Source organism: Arvicanthis niloticus, chromosome 21 (genome assembly GCF_011762505.2).
Source record: "Arvicanthis niloticus isolate mArvNil1 chromosome 21, mArvNil1.pat.X, whole genome shotgun sequence".
NCBI lineage: Eukaryota > Metazoa > Chordata > Mammalia > Rodentia > Muridae > Arvicanthis > Arvicanthis niloticus.
In genome coordinates this window covers 34,983,451-35,004,709 of record NC_047678.1, presented here as the reverse complement: position 1 = coordinate 35,004,709, position 21,259 = coordinate 34,983,451, and the positions used below count along the sequence as shown (strand labels likewise).

The window sequence follows — 21,259 nt, the reverse complement described above, 5'->3', positions numbered from 1 at the left end:
AGGACAACAAGTTGTATACTAGCCTGAGATACGTAACAAAACCCTGTCTGAAGAAATAAGAAAGAAGAGAAAGACTGTTAGGTTAACAGTGGGGATATTTGAAGTCTTGTGGGTGTCAGAGACAGCAATTTTTTTTTTTTTTTTTACATTTGTTGACTATTTTAGGAGCCAACTTGGGCTATGGTGGAATATACCTTTAACCCAAGCACTTGGGAGACAGAGACAGGCAAGCCACCATGTGTGCTCCATAGTGCATCTACGACCACAGATAATCCCATACACACATTTAAAATATAAATATATATATATATATATATATTTTTTTTTTTTTTAAACATACCAGCTAGATGTGGTGGTGGTGGCCACACCTTTTGACCCAGCTATCAGGAGACATGCTTTTATGTGTGTTAGACAAGCACTTTGTCAACTGAACCACAAAACAGTTAATTTACTAAAGAAATTTTGAGCTGGCCAGTGATGGTGCACACCTTTAATCCTAGTACTTGGGAGGCAGAAGGTAGCGCATCACTTGAGTTTGAGGCCCTAGCCTGGCCTATAGAGTGAGTTCCAGGGCAGCCATGGATACACAGAGAAACCCTGTCTAGAAAAACCAACAAAAAAAAGAAAAGGGAAAAGAAAAAGGTTTTTTTTTTTTTTTTTTTTTTTAATATTTTTATTGGTTTGTTGTTGTTGTTGTTTTAAAATTTTTTTATTGAAGAAAAAGTTAAAGTATGTGAAGGTACTTATACAGTAGTAGAGATGTTTGCAGCTAGAGATTGTAAAAGTACAGTTGTGTACTATGGGAAATACGTAGGACAAGTTGGTTGTATGGAGTTAGCATGTTTGTAGTGCTAGGTCTTCATGCATTCATTACTCCCACTTGCAGACTTTGTTGTCAGAGCTGGGTTGGCGTGGTGGAGTAGGAAAGGGAGAACAGATTGCACACTGGTCTTTTCATACCTAAGAGTCAGTCTTTGTCTTTCAGCAGTAAAAGCCATGATGGAGATAAGTTCATTCCTGCTCCACCGTCTTCTCCGCTGAGGAAACAGGAATTAGAAAACCTCAAGTGAGTACCTGAGGCAGCAAGCATCCACTGTGATGAGCACACTGCCCTTGGCCTCATCACACATGGATGTAAGGACCTGTACACAGGGACCCCACTGTGTTGGGTCTGCACTGTCTGGGAGCATCCTACATGACCTAACAATCCAGGTGCTGGGGAGGTAGCCAAGGATTTGTGCATGATGGGCAGGTGCTTCATCTCTACCATTGAACTAAGCCCCACCCCAAGTTACACGATCCTGGTTGGCTCTTAGTGGACAACAGTTTCTTCTCTGAAAAAGTTAAGTTTTCTAATGAGCTGAACAAAGGATGTTAGCTCATATGTTAAAAAAAAAAAAAAAAAAAAGGACTGAAGAAAACAAAGATAAAAATCTCAAAAATAGGACAAGAGATGGCTCAGGGTTTAAGAGCACTAAAATCTACCAAATGCACTAATCCAGTTCAGGAAGCAGCAGGTCTGGCAGTTGGCCTGCCTCTGCCTCCCAAGTGCTTTTGGGTTTGGGGTTTTGGTGGTGGTGGTGGGTTTTGTTGGTGTTGTTTGTTTTTAATCTTTTAATATCACTGGGCCAGCAAGATGGTTTAGCCAGTAAAGACTTTTCCCTACCAAGTCATCTCTTTGTGCTCAGTAACAATGAAGGTATCAATACAGGGCCTTTTCCTATTTCCAACATAGCCAATGTGGATAAGTCATCCTGACTATTTTTTAAGATATATGATCAATCTCTTGAGTTGTTTTTTTTTTTTTTTTTTTTTTTTTTTTTTTTTTTTTTAGATTTATTTACTTATATACACAGTATTCTGCCTGCATTTATTCTGTCTACAGGCCAGAAGAGGGCATCAGATCCAGTATAGATGGTTATAAACCACCATCTGTTGCTGGGAATTTAACTTAGGACCTCTGGAAGAACAGCCAAGTGCTCTTAACCTCTGGGCTATCTCACCAGCCCGAGTTTCAATTCTTCATTTGCACATAAGACAAGTCTAAAAACGTCATTCTAGACAGGCTAAAGGCAGGCGATAGTTGAGGTAGCTATGAGATTCTGTGTTAAATCAGTTTTTTTCAAAAACATCTAGATGCTAGGGATGTGGTTCAGTTGGTAGAATGCTTTCTTGACATTTACAAAGTCCTGGGTTTTTATCCCCAAAGCTATCCCTGGTCACACAGGCCTGTAACCACAGCACGGTGAAGGTGGAGGCTGGAGGATAAGGTCAGGGACATCCTTGGATATAAAGCCATCCTAGAATAGATAACACCTTGTCTTCAAAGAAAAGAAAGAGGCAGATATGGTGGTTCCTGCCTCTGATCCCACCAGTTCAGAGGCATATATCTGGTGTACACATGTAAGGCCCAAGACACCCAGGAGTATAAAATAGAGGAACGCTATCTCAAAAAACAAAGAGAAATAGAAACAGGGCTGGAGACACGGCTCCTCGTTGAACGGCACTTGCTGTTCTTCCAGAGGAGACCCAGGTTTAGTTTCACAGTCCGTCGGCTCACAGCATTGTTAGCTCCAGTTTCAGGAGTTAGTGGGAGGCCATCTTCTGGCTTCTGTGGGTACCAGGTACACAAATGGGGCACATTTACACACACAAACCATTCATACACATAAAGTCAAGGTGCATCCTTTTAAAAATACTGACTTCCCCCAGTTAGGCAGTGTTTAAGGATTAACTTATAGGGCTGGAGGTGTGGTTTTAGTGTTTCAAGGCACATACTGGGGGTTGAAGAATTTTGTGAGGGACCTGGATTGGATTCCCATCACTCATGGTTACCCAAAACCACCTGTAACTCCAGTTCCAGGGTCTCATGCCTCTATCATACATATAGGCAAAACATTCATACACATGAGATAATACAAACAAATCTTTAAAAATCGATTAAGAGCACTGACTGCTTTTCCAGGGGTCCTGAGCTCAATTCCCAGCATCCACATGGTGGCTCACAACCATCTATAATGGGGTCTGATGCCCTTTTCTGGCCTGCAGTCATCATTACATACAGGCAGAATACTGTGCACATAATAAATCTTTAAAAAATAAAGGTTTACTTTATTAAAAAAATAAATAAAAATAAAAAACTTGTTGCTCTTCCCAAGAACTGGTGTTCCAGCACCCAAGTCAGGTAGCTCGCAACCTACTGTAATTTCAGCTCAAAGGGATCTCTTGCCATTCTCTGGTCTCCAAGAGTTCCTGCTAATATGTACATGACAACACACACTATTAAAAATAAAATTAAAAAAAAATGTGAGCACAGGATGGCACTTGCTTTATATTCTAGGACTCAATGAATAGAGGTAGAGAGCTCTGACTTTCAGGCCAGCCTAGGATGTATAATGAGGATACCGAGTCTCAAAAAAAAATAAAACTAGAGAGCTGCCTCTGATGTTAAAAGCACTGGCTGCTCTTCTAGAAGACCTGGATTCAATTCCCAGCACCCTCGTTGTAGCTCACAGCTGTTTGTCCCAAAGATGTGAAAAAGACCACTGACCCAAATCATCATGGCCAAAGTCATTAAGGCAAGCTTTTTTATTTGTGTGCACAGGCTGCCTCCCCTGAAGACAGGGTTCAAGATGCCAACATTGGACTTGGGGAAGACAAGGGTTTTATAGCTCAGGACTAGGGAGTTTCCACCTGTGGCATTTGGCTGGCAAATAAGTCCTAACCTTCTTGAACAAATACATGGTTGCACGGTAGTTGTAACAAGTTACAATAACCTTTTGACACAAAAGTTGGATTGCAAAATGGTTGTAGCAACCTCCTGAAGAAAAGGAACAGTTGCAGATAGTCATAACACCTGAAACAGATGTAAATTTCTGGTTTCTTTAAAGACTCAGTTGTGTCACGTGATGTTTTTCTGAAAACTGTCTTATGAGAGGATATTTTTGCTGAAACAGACGGTTAGATGTTTTACTAAGAACAGACAGGTGGTGTTTTTCTGGAGGCAGCCTAGAAAAAAGCCATGAAATTTTACTAGAGCAGATCCTTGAGAGAACACATGATGTTTAGAAAGGATATAAACATACCAAGGTCTAGTGACTGACAGTGCATGGCATTGGGACACCTCACTGTTCTTTACTGGGCATCGCTGGGCTTTGCTGACACTGGCCTTTGCTGCTGATGCTGGGTGAAATTGGTACGCCTTACTATTCTTTGTTGGTCATTGTTTGTCATGACTTCATAGAGACCAAAAAAACCTGGTGGTGTTCTGGCGGCCTCTTGCCACTTTTGCAGACTCAGGCCTGTTAGCAGAGCCTTTGGGTTTCTTCTAGATCAAACTGCCATTACTAATTTGTAAATGGTATTTTTTGAGAACTGCTGCTACTGATTTGTGTAAATTAAACTGCTGATATCCTGACAACACAGATTAGATTTGCTCCAAAATTTTGTTTTGTTTTGTTTGTTTTTAGAGACAGGGTTTCTCTGTGTAGCCTTGGCTGTCCTGGAACTCACTCTGAAGACCAGGCTGGCCTCGAACTCAGAGATCCACCTGCCTCTGCCTCCCAAGTGCTGGGATTAAAGGCGTGCGCCACCACTGCCCGGCCCCCAAAAATATTTCTAAACAGGTGCACATCCTCCTTTGCTCTATTAACCTTTCCTTTTCACTATCTTGGTGGGTGATAGGCTAGAAGAGAAATTAAAACATTTAAGAACCCTTATTTAAAATAGGTTTTTTTAAAAACTTAAGCCTACAGAGATGCTTTCTATTTGTCTTTATGTAGGCTGGTTTATTATTCCAGTTTTAGGTGATCTGATATTCTCTTCTGGACTCCATAGGCTCCCTCCTGCATGCACATGGTACATACACACATAAGGTCAATAAAACAACAACAAAGGATACTATTATTGTACATAAATGGATCATGGCTGGTTGAGACTTGGTGGCCTGTATGTCCTAGACCTTGTGTTCTATGCTCAGCACCTCTAAAATTTTATTTAATGTTAAAAATAGGGGGCTGGAGAGATGGCTCAGTGGTTAAGAGCACTGGCTGCTTTTCTAGAGGACCTGGGTTAAATCCCAGAACCCACAAGGCAGCTCAGAAATCCACCTGCCTCTGCCTCCCAAGTGCTGGGTCTATTTTTTTTTTAGCTGTATATGGGTGTTTTGCCTGTACTCAATACACCTGCATGCATATGCACCTAATTTATGCACATAATTTAAGATTGTACACATCTTTGAATCAAGGATTCCGGGATCTGGAAAAGACAACAGCAGTACTAGGGAAGTATAGGAAAGTACAGGAACCAGCATGGGAAACATCTGTACAGGAAGTTAAAATCAAAGCACACAAAGTAAAAATGAGTTCTAATTTGTCTTTTTTAGTAAGAGGTCCCAAATTGGATAAAAGGAAATGTTCAAGACAGACATAATTAGGCCTGGTTGTAACTGGTTGTACAAATATCACAGAAGGTTAGGTAACTCCCTAGATCCTGGCATGACACCCTTTGAGTTCTTCCTCCATCGATTCAAAAGACTCCCCCAAGGATTGTTGTTGTTCAGAAAAGGAGTCCAACTGATAACTGAGAACATGCACAGTGCAGGAGACAAGCATGTTTAAGGGTTATATTGGTCTTGAGATTTGTCCCAGGGCAGGGTTGGAGTAGGTGAGATCTGCTAGGTCGTTTGCATTGCCTGGTCTTTTCTGTACTGTCCTTCTTAGGGTCCAACCTACCCCTCCCCATTTCAATTGATTTTTGGCTTTTTTGGGGGGGGGGGAGTGTTCAAGACAGGGTTTCTCTGTGTAACCCTGGCTGTCCTGGAACTCACTCTGTAGACCAGGCTGGCGTCGAACTCAGAAATCCGCCCACCTCTGCCTCCCAAGTGCTGGGATTAAAGGCGTGCGCCACCACTGCCTGGCGATTTTTGGCTTTTTTATTTTGTTCATTTCTACTTGCTATATAGTCATACTGTGTTACTCATAGTGATCCTCCTGTCTCAGCATCTCCAGTGCTAAAGTTACAGGTATCTTATGACTTGAGTATGGTCCTGCTAAAGCACGCCTATCCAGTAAATTCTCCAGAAAAGAGCCCGCCCTGTCCTGTACCTATTTGCACTGTGTCCACCTTTGCACCATCCCATGTGCCTCCAGGAAAAAAAAAAAAAAAGGAATTCTGAGAATACAGAATGCGGTGGCTCACACCATTAACCCAGAGCTAGTGTGGCAGAGGCCAGCCGATTTTATGAGTTCAAGACTAGCTTGGACTACTTAACAAGTTCCAGGCTGACCCAGGGCTACGTAGTAGGACCCTGTCTCCTATAGGTGTGGGTGGTTTAACCTGGCATAAGGTCCATACTTGTAATCCTAGGACCTAGGAGGCTGAGGGAAGTGAATGGAGAGGCCAGCTGAAGCTACTTTAGCGGAACTCAAAATGTGGGAGGGGCCTTTTAGGGACTGTAGATGTGGCTCATTCTGTAGATGGCCTAGCAAGTGAAAAGCCCTGTTTCTGATCCCAACCACAGCACAGAGGATATGGTGGTCACACTCTGGAGGTACAGGCAAGAGAATCAGGAGTCAGAATGTAGCTGAGAGGTATATTATTTTTTTCTGAATTACTTGTAGAGAAGTAGAATAAGCTTGGTAGTTTGGAGGCTGTTTGTTGTAGTTTTGTTTCTTCAAAATCTTGTATTTTTCACTTTGTTGTGTATTGGTATTGTTAGCCAATTTTTCAAATAATACTTGTGAAATTGCATTGTAAAGACATTTTCTTTTGGAAAATGGTGATTTTAGCCATGCAGCTTTTTTACCTTTGCTGGAGTTTGCGGTATCCGGCCCGCTTTCCTTTAGTCCCCAGGTTATCCTTCAGATGGTTTTTAGTACCTCGACTTCTGCCACTGAGTATGACTTGCTGCTTAAGGAGATAGTCGTCCCCTTCGCCTTTTCTTCCTTCCTTCTCTCTCTAGTTGTTGTCTGAGGACTTAGCTAGCTCCTCGGGCATGTGCTGTGGAGTGAGGGTTTTGTCAGATTCTCCACAGGGGGCAGAAGCTTGAGTGTCTCTGCCCTTGCTTCTGCCATCTTCCAGTCCAGTGAGCTGTCAGATCCACTGAACGTCAGGTAAAACGGATCAGACAGTGACTCCAGGGTGTAGTGTGTGTTGGGGATGGGAAGTATTTTAAGTAACAATGATCAAAAGTAAAATGATTTTCTGCAAGGGCTTAGTAGGTAGAGCAGGGCATGTTTCTTTTTGTTGTTCAGAGCCTGTGGGAAGTACTGTTTTCTAACAGGAAACTGAGTGGAGAGGGTGGTAAGAAGTGATCTGGAGTGGATTATCAGGCCTCAGGAAGAGGCATCATGAAAGTTAATTCAGGGCAGTGAAGCTGCCTTAATTCCGTAGCTCTTGGTCTGGGTGCCAGCCACATTTGTTGTATTATTGGTGCTGAGGACTGAAGGTTAGCCAAGGTATCTACTGCTGAACCATCCCTGGCCCCCGGGTTTATATTGACATATTTAAATGGTTTAGGAGGTGGTTTTTATTAATAGAATCTTAATGGTGCTATGGTAAAGGTTGAGGAAACATTCACTCTCTAACACATAGGTATGGTGTGGGCTTGCTGGAACTGTCCTGCTGCAGAGTTTACATGACTGATTTCTGGACCCAGAATGAGTTTGACAGTGGGCTGGAGCAGTAATAGCCACCTACTGTCAGGAAAGGCTAGGGCAGGTACTTCCCAGTGAGCCTGCCTCATGTGGTCCTGTTCTGGGCACCAGGAGCTACAACTTGCTGTGGGAGCCAAGAAAAGAGGGGTCTGTTGAAGTTTTTGTTTTTGTTGTTTTTGGGTTTCTTTTTCTTTTTTCTTTTCTTTCTTTCTTTCTTTCTTTTTTTTTTTTTTTTAAGACAGAATTTTTCTATGTAGCCTTGGCTGTCCTGGAACTCACTCTGTAGACCAGGCTGGTCTCGAACTCACAGAGTTCCTACCTCTCTGCCCTACAAGTGCTGTAATTAAAGGCGTGCACCAACCCACACGGCTTGTTGTTTTTCTTGAGACAGGGTCTTGCTGTACAGTCCAGTCTGGCCTTGAGCACTGTCCCCCTGCCTCTGCCCCTGCCCCCATGGCTAGGAGTACAGATGTGTACCACCATGCTTGGCATGGCCCATATTCTTCAACAGCTTCCTATATACCTCCTAGAGAATAGTGCAGTATTGTGTAAGTGTAGAAAACTGTGCTGCTGCTCTTAAAGAACTTACTTTTTGCCTTCATTGGAAGAGCCACCGAGAAGACTGAATTAAAAAAAAGATTAAACTTTGTGAGCATCATTTAAACCCTGCTGGTCTTCTTCAGCTGCTGGAGACATATATCCTCTGGCTGCATGTGCAAGGGTCTGTATTCAATCCTAATACTAAATAATTTTATTTTCCTTTCTAACAATACATGTGTGTCTGTTAATTTTTTTTTTCTTTATATATATGTGTGGTTTCACTGTGTGTACCTGGTGCCTATGAAGGTCAGAAGAAAGTATCCTATCCCCTGGACCTAGAGTTACAGACAGTGCTAGGAATCTAACCCAGGTCCTCTGCAAGAGCACCCAGTACTCAACCTCTAGCACCCCCTTCCTTTTATTTTATTTTTCTAAGTGTAACCCAGGTGGCCAAAAACATACTATCCTTTTGCTTCTGCCTCCTGAGTGCACTGGGTACTTGGAGAATGTATGAACACTGATTGCTGTTTTTAAATAAAACCACAGAGGGGTTTAGACCTGACCTGGAAGGTAGCTCAGACGTATGCATGCTAGCTCACTGGGTGAAAAGTGCATGCCACCATTAAGACCTGAGTTCAGTCCTTAGAACCTACATGGTAGAAAGAGAGAACCACCCCTGTCCGACAAACTGTCTCTGGCCACCACCCATGTAATATAGCACATACATGTTCACACACACACAAGATAGTTTTATTCAAGTAAAAAGGTTTTAAAATAAAATAGGAGTAGGAAAATTGATGTGGCTTAGTTGGAAGACTTGCCTGGCACCCGTGAAGCCCTGGGCTAGATCTCCAGCTTCACAAAGGAGTCAGATCTCTGCAGTCTTAGTACTCAGAAGGTGGAGGCAGTCAGAAGGTGGAGGCAGGGCGATCAGAAATTAAAGTTGTCCTCAGTTACATAGTGAGTTGAAGACTAGTTTGGACTGGATGAGTCAATATCTTCTTCTCAATTAAAATTGAAACAACCAGATACACTGACCCATGTCTGTAATCTCAACACTTAGTACATGGAGGCAAGACTAATAGGGAGTTCAAGACCATCCTTAGCCACAGAAGGAGTCTGAGGCAACCTGGGCTACATGAGACCTTGTCTTAAAACACCACTTACTTAACCAAATAAGTAAGATCAAATAAACAAGCCAAAAGAAGTACTAAGCAGCCTTGTCTCGCAGATGTAACTACTGACATGCTTCTGAAGGCGAGATAAACCCGACCAGTCACTGTTCCCCTTCCTTGGTCTGCCAGCCAAGAGCTGCCTGCCCTAGGGACAGTAGCCATGGGGCAACCCCCTTTCCTGAAACCAGTGGAAAATTCCAGCAACCAGTAAGCGAGTAAGGTGGTGCAGGACTGTAAAGCCACTAACTTGCCCCTAGTGACCCCCTCCTCCAGCAGAGTTACACCTCCTAACGGTTCCATATCCTCCCCAAACAGTGTTCCTGCTGGCGTCCCGGTGTGCAGATACATGAGCCTGTAGATGACATATTCAAAGTATCTCAGCACTTTTTTCTTTTTGTGGTACAATCCTCTAACATTGGGGAAGCTGAGACAGGAGAGTTGCTGTGAGTTTTGAGGCCAGCCTAGACTACAGAGTAAGACCCTGTGTTTCAGCAGTTAATGGGGCTCATGCCTGTAATTCAGCACTTGGGAAACTCATGTATAAGGCCCATCCAGACTGTAAGTTTGAGGACAGTCTGTACTTCAGAGTAAGACCATTTTTCCATCCTCCAGTTGGCAGCGTATATACTCGAGCTGGATCAGTGCAGAGATTAGCATGGCCCCTGTAAAAGGATGACATGAACATTTGGGGGAAAGGCCATGGGTATGAAAGGGAGCAAGGAAGGCAGTCTACGTGGGAGGGTGTGGAGGGAGAAAAGAGGGAAGTGGTGTAATTATAACCTCAGGAAAAATAGGAGCCAGGCAGTGGTGGCGTACGCCTTTAATCCCGGCGCTTGGGAGGCAGAGGCAATCGGATTTCTGAGTTCGAGGCCAGCCTGGTCTGCAGAGTGAGTTCCAGGACAGCCAGGGCTACACAGAGAAACCCTGTCTCGAACCCCACCCCCACCCCACCCCCCCAAAAAAAAAAAAAAAAACTATTTTTACAGGCTCACCATGTAGCCCAAGCTGGTCTCAAACCTGAGACCCTGCTGTCTCTCCTTAATACTGGGACACTAGTGTGTTACCAAGCATGGAAATACATATATACATACATACATACATACATATACATATATATATATATTTGAAAAATATATTTGGAAACATATGTTGTCCTACATGTCACTTCATGCTTTAACCTTTGTTTTACTTATTCTTCCTGTATTTTTTTAGTTTATTTTTTGAGATTATGGTATAATTACATTTCCCACCCTTGCTGTCTTCCAGCCCCCCTCCCCCTGTACAGATGTGTACAGTCTGCTCAGTCCTTACACCGATACTTGTTTTCTCAGCCTTTTGGTATTGGACAAAGGCACTGTCGACACACATTTAACTCCAGTCCGGAATCCTCTTTTTGTGTTGTAGGTGCTCCATCCTTGCTTGCAGTGCTTACGTGGCTCTGGCCTTAGGTGATAACCTCATGGCTTTGCACCATGCAGATCAGCTCCTGCAGCAGCCCAAGCTGTCTGGCTCTCTTAAGTAAGTGTGACTTCACCTGCACTTTTGCTTGTTTCAAAGTTTCTGATTGCTCTCTATGTGTCTTGCTTTTGCTCTCCAGTGGGATATTTGCCACTGAAGAAAATACATGGGCAGGTGTAAGACTGTTTGTTAATCTCGGGAGGTGATTAGGAGGTGGAGACAGGAGGATCAGGAATTCAGAGCCAGTCAGATACTTACCAAGTTTTCCTGAGCTACTTGAGACCCTGTCTCAGGTTAAGAAAGGCGGGAGGAAAGAAGGACAGACAAGCAATCATGGCTCATAACTGTAAGCCTGGACCTAGAAGGTAAGACGGGCGGATTCGTTGCTTTTAGTTCAAAGCCAGACCAGGACCCTATTTTTAAAAACAAAACAAAAAAGTCCCACAAATTCAGCTTAGTCCATAGTGTGCTTACCTCGAATGCATGAAACCCTGGGTTCAGGTGCAGCATCCACATAACATGGACCACATGTGCATATTATCCTGGCAGTGGTGGTCACGGGGGGGGGGGGTAGAGGGGGGAAAGGGACCGGAAGTTAAAGGCTTGAGGCAGCCTTGAAAACATGGAGTCACACTGAGGGTTTTATTTCCTTTTAGACAGGACTTCAGTATGTGGCCCTGGGTGGCCTGGCTGCCTACCTGTACTAGGACTAAAGCTGTGCCCCACTGTGCCTGGCTTATGATGTGGGTTTTGTCTGTTTTGTTTTGTTTGAGGGGGTTGTAAATTTAATTTATTACTAGTATGTGTGTAAATGTAGGTGTGCAAGGGCCACAGCATGTGTATCACACTCACCAGGAAAAGTCAGAGAACAGCTCCAGAGGCAGTTCTCATGCTCCACCTCGTGGAGGCCAGCATCTCTTAGGGGTTCTGCCGTGGCACTGTGATGGGTGTGGGGGTATGACATTACAGATGGCCAGTCAGATGGCAGGCATGGGGCTTTCCATGGTGCTCATACGGAGCTTAGAAGATAGCTTTGCTTGGAATTAGTTCTTCTTCTCACTTCATGGGGGTTAAACTCAGATCTTTCAATATTTTTGTTCTTGGACTTTGTTGTTTTTGTTTTGTTGGGGTTTTGGTTTTTGTCTGTTTGTTTTTAGTTTGGTTTGGTTCAGTTTTCAAGATAGAGTTTCTTATGTAGCCCTGTCTATCCTGGAACTCACTCTGTAGACCAGGCTGGCTTTGAACTCAGAGATCTGTCTGCCTCTGCCTCCCAAATGGGCGTGCACCACCACCCAAGCTGTTGTTTTTTTAATTGTATTATTTATTTGTTTGTTTGTCTGTGGTATTTCTACAAATGGTGACTGAGGTGGTACATATATATCGTGGTATGCTTGTGGAGATCAGAGAACAACTTACAAGACTTAGCTCTCTCCAGCACATGGGTTGGATTCAGGATATAGGCTTGTTAAGAGTTAGCCTTCTTGCTGGGTTAGGATAACCTAAATAAGTTTAGCTTTCAGGTCAGGGATGTGAAGTATGTGAAATTCATGCCCAGTGTCTCTATACTTCAAGCATTTCTGTGATGACCTGTTATTCAGACTGGAATTTGCATTTTCATTTCAGATTTTTGGGCCATTTATATGCCGCAGAAGCCCTCATCTCCCTGGACAGAATATCTGATGCCATTACGCACTTGAACCCAGAGAATGTCACTGATGTCTCCTTAGGGATCTCCTCAAATGAGCAGGACCAAGGTTAATGAGGACACATTTAATCAGAGCTGGTCACTGTTGCCACTTCCATCCTGTGTAATTCAGGATGTGTAGGACCTAAGGGCATGGTTGTGAAGGGAAGGAAGTTTGAAGTCAGCTCTCTGTGTTTATGGCTAGTCTTACTATGTAGTAATTGCTAAGTAAGGCTGGGAACTCCTTGTCACATAGCCTAAATTCTCACTCAGAGGCTGATATGTTAGGACTCTTCCCTTCCCTTCCATTCCCTCTTCCCTTCCTCCTTCCATCCTTCCTTCTCCTTACCTTACCCTTCCTTCCATCCATCTGTCCTTCCTTCTTTCTTCCTCGTACCCCACACTACCCCTCCCCCATCTCTTTTAAAGAGATTGTTTGCCCAGGCTGGCTCAAACTCCTGGGCTCATGCCATCCTATGACCTGGCTGGACCTTTTGAGTGCTAGAATTGCAGATGTTTGTGCCAGCTCACCTGGCTTAAGATTTATTTTGGTTTGGTTCTGACACTTTTTTTTTTCTTTGAACTGATTCCACTGTGCAAGAGGGAATGGAGACATGGTTTTTCAAACAATTTTCAGTCACCGTTAAGTTTCTGACTATGTGAAGCCATGTGGTCCCCTCGTGATGACTCACTCCCATGGGGTGGTGGTGAGGTTGCATCCTGACCCCTTTAACAGAGCCTCCACAAGACCAAACGCAAATACTTGCACTCAGTAAGCTCCTACTTGGTAAGAAACTTAGGTGTTTAGAAGATGTGCTGTTGTCCTGCCCTCAGATTTATTTTCATGTATTTGTAGGATCAGACAAGGGTGAAAATGAAGCAATGGAATCCTGTAAGTAAGAAGTTTTGTAAATCCTTAAGTAGCCTGGCCTGCATCCCAAAGATTTAGACCCTGCATCTCTGTGTCCTTCGTGTATCTGTCAGCCTGAGGATTAGTGCTTGGTTCCAAGTGCTCAGCCTGGAGTGGTGCGCTCCGCCCCTGCACAGCCCCTCCCTTCATCAGTGTCTGCGCTCTCTCCTCAGCTGGCAAGCGTGCCCCTCAGTGCTACCCCAGTTCTGTCAACTCTGCCCGGACTGTGATGCTCTTCAACCTGGGCAGTGCATACTGCCTGAGGAGCGAGTACGACAAGGCCCGGAAATGTCTACATCAGGTGAGAGAACACGGGGAGCGGACAGCCTTCACACACACCAGCCATTAGAGGACCTGGGAGTTTATGGAGTTTGTGATTTTTGGGTTGAGGTTTATGGTCAGTTTATTAAACACTTAAAATATTTTCCAGGTTTAAAATATTCTTGGGAACATGGTGGGACACATTTTTAATCCAAGCATTTGGGAAGCAGAGACAGGCAGATCTCTGAGTTCAAGGCTAGGCTGACCTACAGGACATCAGAGCCACAGTGAGACCCTGCATGCTATCTGGATTGTATTAGCTTTATAGAAACTAGAATCATTTGGGACTCTTTAATTGAAAAAATGTCTCCATGAGATCTGATTATAGCACATTTACTTATTTACTGATTGATGGTAGGTGAGGCCATCCCTGGGCTGGTGTCCTGGGTTCTATAAGAAGGCAGACTGAGCAAGCCATGAGGAGCAAGCCAGTAAGCAGCACTCCTCCATGGCCTCTGCATCAGCCCCTGCCTCCAGGGTTCTTCCCTGTCTGAGTTCCTCCAGATTTTCCTGGATGATGGACTGTAAACTGCAAGTGGAAATAAACCCTTTCCTTCCCAAATTGATTTGGTCATGGTGTTTATCATGGTGCATGCCTTCCATCCCAGCACTCAGGAGGCAGAGGCCAGCCTGGTCTATAGAGCCAGTTCCAGGACAGCCAGAGCTACACAGAGAAACTCGGTCTCAAGAAACAAAACAAAGAAACATCATGAGAGAACCTGCATTCTCACGTCATTAGGGAGACTGACACTGAGACTGATCCGACTTCCAGGAGACATGGCAGCTTCCATACACTGTTGGCTCACACAGGTGACCTTGTGTGTGTACAATCGATGGGCTATATCATGGAAAACAATCATGTGAGAGTTTGATGGTATTTGGTCAGTATTTCAAGTACAAAGTCAAACAATTGCTGCTGACCTCTCCAGGGAAATTTTGAGGGGCTGGGCACATGAGCTATAAACTGCAGAGAGGTGAAATGTCTTGTCAGTGATGGAGCTTGGTATGCACCAACCCTTCTGATGACCTCTGACCTCAGCCCCTGTGGCCAGCAGGGCTTTTGATCTGCAGTTAGTGTGTTGGTCCCGCTCAGGTTCTCATACGGCAGGTGGTCGTGGCTACTGCCATGCAGGAAGAGACAGATGAATTCAGTCCTGTCGGGGTCTCAGGTTTGTTTTTGGTCTCTGTTCTTTGGGTTAATCCAGTAGCAGAGCCATTGTTAATTGGGAGGCCCACCGTGTCTAGGGCAACAGAACAGAGACTTGGAGAGTCAGAAAGGGCTCTGAGCTGAAGCTTCCAAAATCTCCCACCTATGATTCCGAACAATCAGCAGCCAAGTACCAGTAAGTCTCAGAAAGTTGTTACCCTGAATTCTCTTTTTCTAGTAAAGGCTAGAGAGAGAGAGAGACTGTGGTCCATGCAAAGAATTACAGCAAATGACCTGTGTTTAGTAGCCCTAAGAGAAAATAGAATTTAAAGAGTAATACCATGCACATGTGTGTGTGTGCACGTGTGTGTAAATTGGAAGACAACTTAAGGTTATTAACTTAGTTATTTTCTTTACCCCGATCCATCTCAACATCCCTTTCCCCCACCCCAAAGAATAAACATGTGAGTATACACAAAGTGCGGTGGTGCTCCTGCATACATACAGCCACCCCTGCAGGCAGAGGTCGCACATCACTGTCTAGAGCTAGCTGTAGCCACCTGTGATCGGAGACGGAGGTGCCCACCCCACTCCTGGGGTGCATCTTGAGAGTGAGTGCAGTGTCTCCGGGCAGGCGTGGTGGTGCGCTCGGAGGCAGAGGTGGCTCAGCTCTGGGTGAGATGTGCAGCAGCCACACACCTGCCATCCCCTCAGCCTCCCCAGCATTTCACATTCTCTGCCTGTCAGATAGGGGTCTACCTTACAGAGCAGTCATACAAAGGAAACTTCCTCCCAGCCTATGTTCACATGTTCACTTGCTATCTTCCACCTGAGTGAACTTTGCTTGTTTATCATTGGGGAGTCTCCTGTCTTAGCTGGGCATAGTGGCATGCACCAGTAATCCCAGGTAGTCTTACTAAAAATTTAAGGCTAGGCTGGGCTACAGAGAGAGACCTTGCCTCAAGTAAACTGAAGGGGGGGGGGTGAGGGGGAAGAAGTATTTGTACAAAAATATTTTCCTACTTGGATTAAAGGAAGAGGCAAAGCAGTGGGGAAACAGCCCTAAGACTCCAGGGGATAGACACAAGGAATTTACCTGTAATCTAAGCAACCAGACTCCCATTTTTAGTCCAGCATCAGAGGGAACTGCTGGTGAGCTGTGGTGCTGACACAGATTCACTGGCAATTTTTGCTTACATCTGCAGGTTACTCCATTCAGGAAAGCACATAGTGTGTTTGTTCAACTAGAGTCTTCCTTTGTAGCCAAGGCTAACCTCAAACTTGTGTTCTTCCTTTTGCCTCCCTTGTCCTGGGGGTGAAGCCTCTGCCCCACCATGTCTGTCTTCATGCACATGGTATTGTAGCTGCAACTGTTATCTGTCCTGAAGAGGACAGCCAGAACTACAGAGGGACCCTGTCTCAAACAAAAACAAATAATTCAACAAACTAGCTAGGCCTTCTAATACACACCTTTAGTTCCAGCACCCAAGAGGCAAAGGCAGGTGAGACTGTGAGTCTGAGGCCAATCTAGTTTACAGAGTTCCAGAACAGTCACTGCTACCCAAAGAAACTATCTTGATACTCCACACTGCCCCAAAAATTTTTGTCATGAAGAGACAAGAGTAGAGCTAGCTGGTCACGTGAGCGGAGTGTAGCCTCGGCAGTGTGCAGTGCAGCAGAGACAGCTCCGAACAGAGAGCTCCGAGTGTAGCCTCGGCAGTGTGCAGTACAGCAGAGACAGCTCCGAGGAAAGGAGAACTACGGCCTGTGGAGCAGCCCCGAAACCCCTCCTGCTGAGGGATGACTGAGGCAGGATGATTGGAATATTAGGGTCAGCTTGAACAACTTGATGAGCAACCATCTTAAAACAAGAAGCTGAGCACGGTGGCCTTCAGTGGAAGGCAGACACACAGATCTCTGAATTTAAGGACAACCTGATCTACATAGCAAGTTCCAGACATTCCATGGCTATGCAGTAAGAGACCCTTTCAAGAAGAGATGGAAGATAAAAAGTCAAATTGGTGGAGCAGCTGAGGTGGTTCAGCAGTTAGAGTGCATAGAACACCCACCTCTGGTGCTGACAGTCACTGTAACTCCAGCTCCAGGGATCTAAAGGGAGTAATCAGATCTGACCTCTGTGAGGAAAACAGGACCAGGAAGATGAGTTGCTATCAAGCCTGATGGCCTAAGTTCAACTCCCCCAGGACCCATTGGTGAAAGCAGCTTGTACGGTTGTCCTCTGACCTCCACTGTGGACTGGGGCACATGCACTGCCCCACGTACAACAGGATAAACAGGGAAGGAATTAGGCTCTAGAAAGACTGCTCAGCTTCTTTGGTTTGGTTTGGGTTTTTTTTTTTTTTTTGGGGGGGGGGGGGGGGGAGGGGGTCGAGACTTTTGTTTTGAAACAGGGTATCTCTGTAACTCTGGCTATCTCAGAACCCACTCTGTAGTCCAGGCTGGCCTTGAACTGAGACACCCACCTGCCTCTGACCCCTAATCTACTGAGATTAAGGGGGTCTGCCACCACCACCTGGTGATAGCTCAGTTGTTAAGAGCACTTATTCTTAGCCAAGCAGTGGTGGCGCACACCTTTAATCCGAGCACTTGGGAGGCAGAGGCAGGCAGATTTCTGAGTTCGAGGACAGCCAGGGCTACACCGAGAAACCCTGTCTGGGGGAGGGGGGAAGCACTTATTCTTGCAAAGAACTCAGGAGGTTTGGTTCCCAGCATCCACCTGGTGGCTCACAACCATCTATGACTCCAGTTCCCAAGGATCTGATGTTTCTTCTGCCTTGCTCTGTTTGTTGGGCATGGATGTTGTGTACATACATACATACACACATAAAAATAAACTGATCTAAAAAAAAATTTTTTTTAAGCAGATAAAGTAATACAGACCTGTAACTCTGAGCCAGGTAGAGTTCAGGGTTAGAAGTTCAGGGTTATCCTTGGTTGAATACTCTGGGGTTGCTGTCTCAAAAAATAATTAAGGGGTGGGGGAACCAAAAGAAGTGCTGGAACATGGGTGGAGGCTGGGTAACCTACGTTTTCATGCCATACATGAGGAAAATACATATTGAATTTAATAGTAGGTAAGCTTCCAGAAAAGGCTGTGCTAAATGAGGTGGCGTGTTCCTGTACCCTCTACCCAGGGAATGAGGCAGGAGCATCACCCTGTGGTGAAGGCCTGTCATCCCCTTTTGGCCACAAATAGCCAAGCAATAATAGCACAGCTCCAAGCACAGGACACTCAGTGTGAGGCCATCCTAGGCTACAATATGAGACTCTGTAAAAGCAAAGGCAGCTGGGAGACAGCACAGGTGCCAAGGGGTCCTGAAAACAGGGCTCGGAGTCAGCTCGCCAGCTTCTCATGGAGAGTGTCTCTGGGGACTTGGAGTTGTATCTTAAATTGTTGGTTCTCAACTCTCTCTCTCTCTCTCTCTCTCTCTCTCTCTCTCTCTCTCTCTCTCTCTCTCATGGGCAAAGGCGGCATCAATGATCCATCCTAAAGAGGTGCCTCCTGAGGCCATCCTGCTAGCCGTCTACCTTGAGCTGCAGAACGGTGAGTGAGTTGAGTCTCTTCAGGGCGTTGACCTTCAAAGTACTCAAGAGTTTGGGTGTATCTGCCATCTCTCTTCAAATTCCAACTCAGGACAAGGCATGTTGGTTTGTCCCTATAATTAAATAAAGCCTGGTTCTCTTTAATGGACTGTTTTTCTAGGTAACACGCAGCTGGCCTTGCAGATGATCAAGAGGAACCAGCTGCTCCCTTCGGTAAAAGCACACTCTGATGTGAGGAAGAAGACAGTGTTCCAGCCTGTGCACCCCATCCAGCCCATCCAAATGCCGGCTTTCAGCACCGTGCAGAGGAAGTGAGAGCTTGCCTTGGGGGAACTGTTTCCTGAGCCCCAGGGTATGTTCAGGAGCCTTTCAGTTGTCCCACAGGAAAGCCAATAAAGAAAACCCAGTGGCAAAGGTGCTGGTTTGGAAGACAGTTTGAGACTATTGTGCCTCTGGGTTTTATGCCAGAGGCTTACTTAAAATTAAGGACTTATAACCCACTTTCAGTTTTTATTTAATCTCTGCCAGTCTTTAATTGTAAACCATTGTGTTGGTATGTCTGTGTCTAGGCATTAAAACATGTTCTTAACAGAACAGTTTTGTAGTCTGTTTTGGAATAGTTTAACAACAGATTTATTGTCAAAGTTGAAAAAAACCAACAGAAAGAAACATCAACTCTAACCATTTCAGAAGTTGACCTTGGAGTATTGGAGGTGAGGTAAATGCACGCTCACCTTCAGGGTCTTAGTCGGATGCTCTGTTGCTGAGAAGAGGTGCCATGACCAAGGCGACTGAGGAAGGACAGCATTTACCTGGGGCTGGCTTACAGTGCCAGAGGGTTAGTCCATCATCATCGAGTCAGGGAGCTGAGAGCCACATCCTGGTCCATAGGCCAAGAGACTCTGGGCTTGGTCTGGACTTTTGAAACCTCAAAGCGCACTCTCAATTACACACTGCCTCCAACAAGGCCACACCTCCTAATCCTTTCAAATTGTGCCTCTCCCTGTTGAGCAAATGTTCAAATCTATGAGTCTCTGAGGCTGTTCTCATTCAAACACCTCGGGATATAATTGAGTTTAAAGGGAGAAAACTAATACAATAGGAGTCACTTACTGAGAAATTCCTGACAGTGGGGCTGGACAGATGGCTCAGTGGTGAAGACCACTTGCTGGCCTTGTAAGGAGCCAGAGTTCTGTCCCCTCCACCCAGGTGATCACAGCTGCCCATAGCTCCTAGCCCCAGGAGTGTCTGACAGCACCTGCACAGATGAAGTGCACATAAGCTCAGTGAACGCTCATATGTGTGGAAGAGTTTTCATCAAGCAACACGGCTGCTCTGGCAAGGGATCACGCCCAAAGACCTTCTGAATCTATGTGATCCAGCCAGAATACAGACATATCCATAGTACACAACTTTAATCCCTAACAGTGAAGGTGGGGCTAGTTTACAGAAGGAAGCAGCCATGTTTGAAAGTGATGTCTAAATGAGGGGCTGACAAAGTGATGAATCTGAGAAAGATTTAACTGAATGAGTCAGAGGACACATCCAACTCTCACAAGAAGGTAAGGAATTCAAGGCCAGCCTGGGCTGCATAAGAGTCTGAGGCTGAGAGGCCAAACCTAATCCATCTTTGGACCGGCTTCCTTCTTAAAAAGAAAAAGTGGGGTGGGGGAAGCCTGAAGAACCCACAGCTGAACCCAAGCTGCACCCAAGTTCCAAGAAGGACACACGGCTTGTCTTTGGCCAGACTTAATCCCTAGCTACTTCATAGCGACAGTCTGATTAGTCTGTTTCAGATGTGCTTTCAGACCATTTTTTGACCGTATACGGTATTGCTTCAGAGCACCCACGTGTCACCTTACAATAGACATTCTTTTAGATGCTTGCCAGGATGGACACCCCCTCATTCACTCCCATTTCCTATAAAAACCTTGTCCCGATGAGAGTTCAGGGCTGCTTCACCAAACTATCCTGATTTGGCAGTGAGTAAGCCCAAACTCAAGCTTGTAATAAAGAGACCCTAATGTGATTACATAGGAGTCGGCTCCTGGTTGGTCCTTTGGAATCACGAACGAGGCACAACAAGGCCAGCCTGGGCTACCTAGGGTTCCATCTCTTTAAAAAGAGCAGATGAGCCCGGGCAGTGGTGGCGCAGGCCTTTAATCCTGGCGCTTGGGAGGCAGAGGCAGGTGGATTTCTGAGTTCGAGGCCAGCTTGATCTACAGAGTGAGTTCCAGGACAGCCAGGGCTACACAGAGAAACCCTGTCTTGGAAACAAACAAACAAACAAAAAAAGCAGATGAAATAGTTCAGTGGGAAAAAGAAGATGGTCCGAGATTATTCCTGAGGTCCTACAGACTGAATCCATTCACTCTCTGCTGCCTGTGTGCCCTGAACAGTTGAATTCACACTATTCCCCCTCCTTTGCACAAATCTCTCTGAACCCTTGTTCTTAGAAGCCAATAGGAAAAGCTACTGAAAATGGCATGGACCCCATGTCAGTCTTTGGCCCTTGATTCTTTCCCTGGGACAGGCTTTACATGGAACCAGAATCTTGGCTTTGCGCCTGAGCTTTGCTGAGTGGCAGGGATGCTGTGGTTCATGGAAAGAAAGGACCTGTGTTGGTCGACTCCACACAAACCAGTCACCTGGGAATGTCACTTGAGGAAATGGCCTCCCCAAACTGTCCTGTAGATAAGTCTGTGGGTCATTGTTTTGATTGATGATGGGTGTGGAATGGCTCAGCCCATTGTGGGCTTTACCACACCTCTGAGCTAGTATAAAAATGGTATCCCAAATTAAACC

General features: G+C 45.2%; 1 protein-coding gene and 1 non-coding gene across 14 annotated transcripts in view; both read left to right on the top strand.

Moving 5' to 3' along the window:
• Cnot10 (CCR4-NOT transcription complex subunit 10) overlaps positions 1 to 19,048 on the top strand; it is a 49,218-nt gene extending 30,170 nt beyond the window's left edge. For 9 of the 13 annotated variants that reach the window (XM_034484024.1, XM_034484026.2, XM_076917786.1 and 6 more), the window contains 7 exons: positions 986 to 1,066; positions 10,775 to 10,888; positions 12,452 to 12,582; positions 13,369 to 13,404; positions 13,596 to 13,723; positions 18,380 to 18,455; positions 18,615 to 19,048. In XM_034484024.1, coding sequence (XP_034339915.1) covers positions 986 to 1,066; positions 10,775 to 10,888; positions 12,452 to 12,582; positions 13,369 to 13,404; positions 13,596 to 13,723; positions 18,380 to 18,455; positions 18,615 to 18,769 — 721 coding nt within the window. In that variant the 3' untranslated portion in view covers positions 18,770 to 19,048. The remainder of the gene's footprint in view (positions 1 to 985; positions 1,067 to 10,774; positions 10,889 to 12,451; positions 12,583 to 13,368; positions 13,405 to 13,595; positions 13,724 to 18,379; positions 18,456 to 18,614) is intronic. The other 4 variants (XM_034484025.2, XM_076917782.1, XM_076917784.1 and 1 more) reach the window with 2 other exon arrangements.
• Positions 9,974 to 10,077, top strand: LOC117693906 (U6 spliceosomal RNA). Its single transcript, XR_004604495.1, has one exon. It is a non-coding gene; the product is annotated as a U6 spliceosomal RNA (small nuclear RNA).
• Positions 19,049 to 21,259: the final 2,211 nt, after the last annotated feature.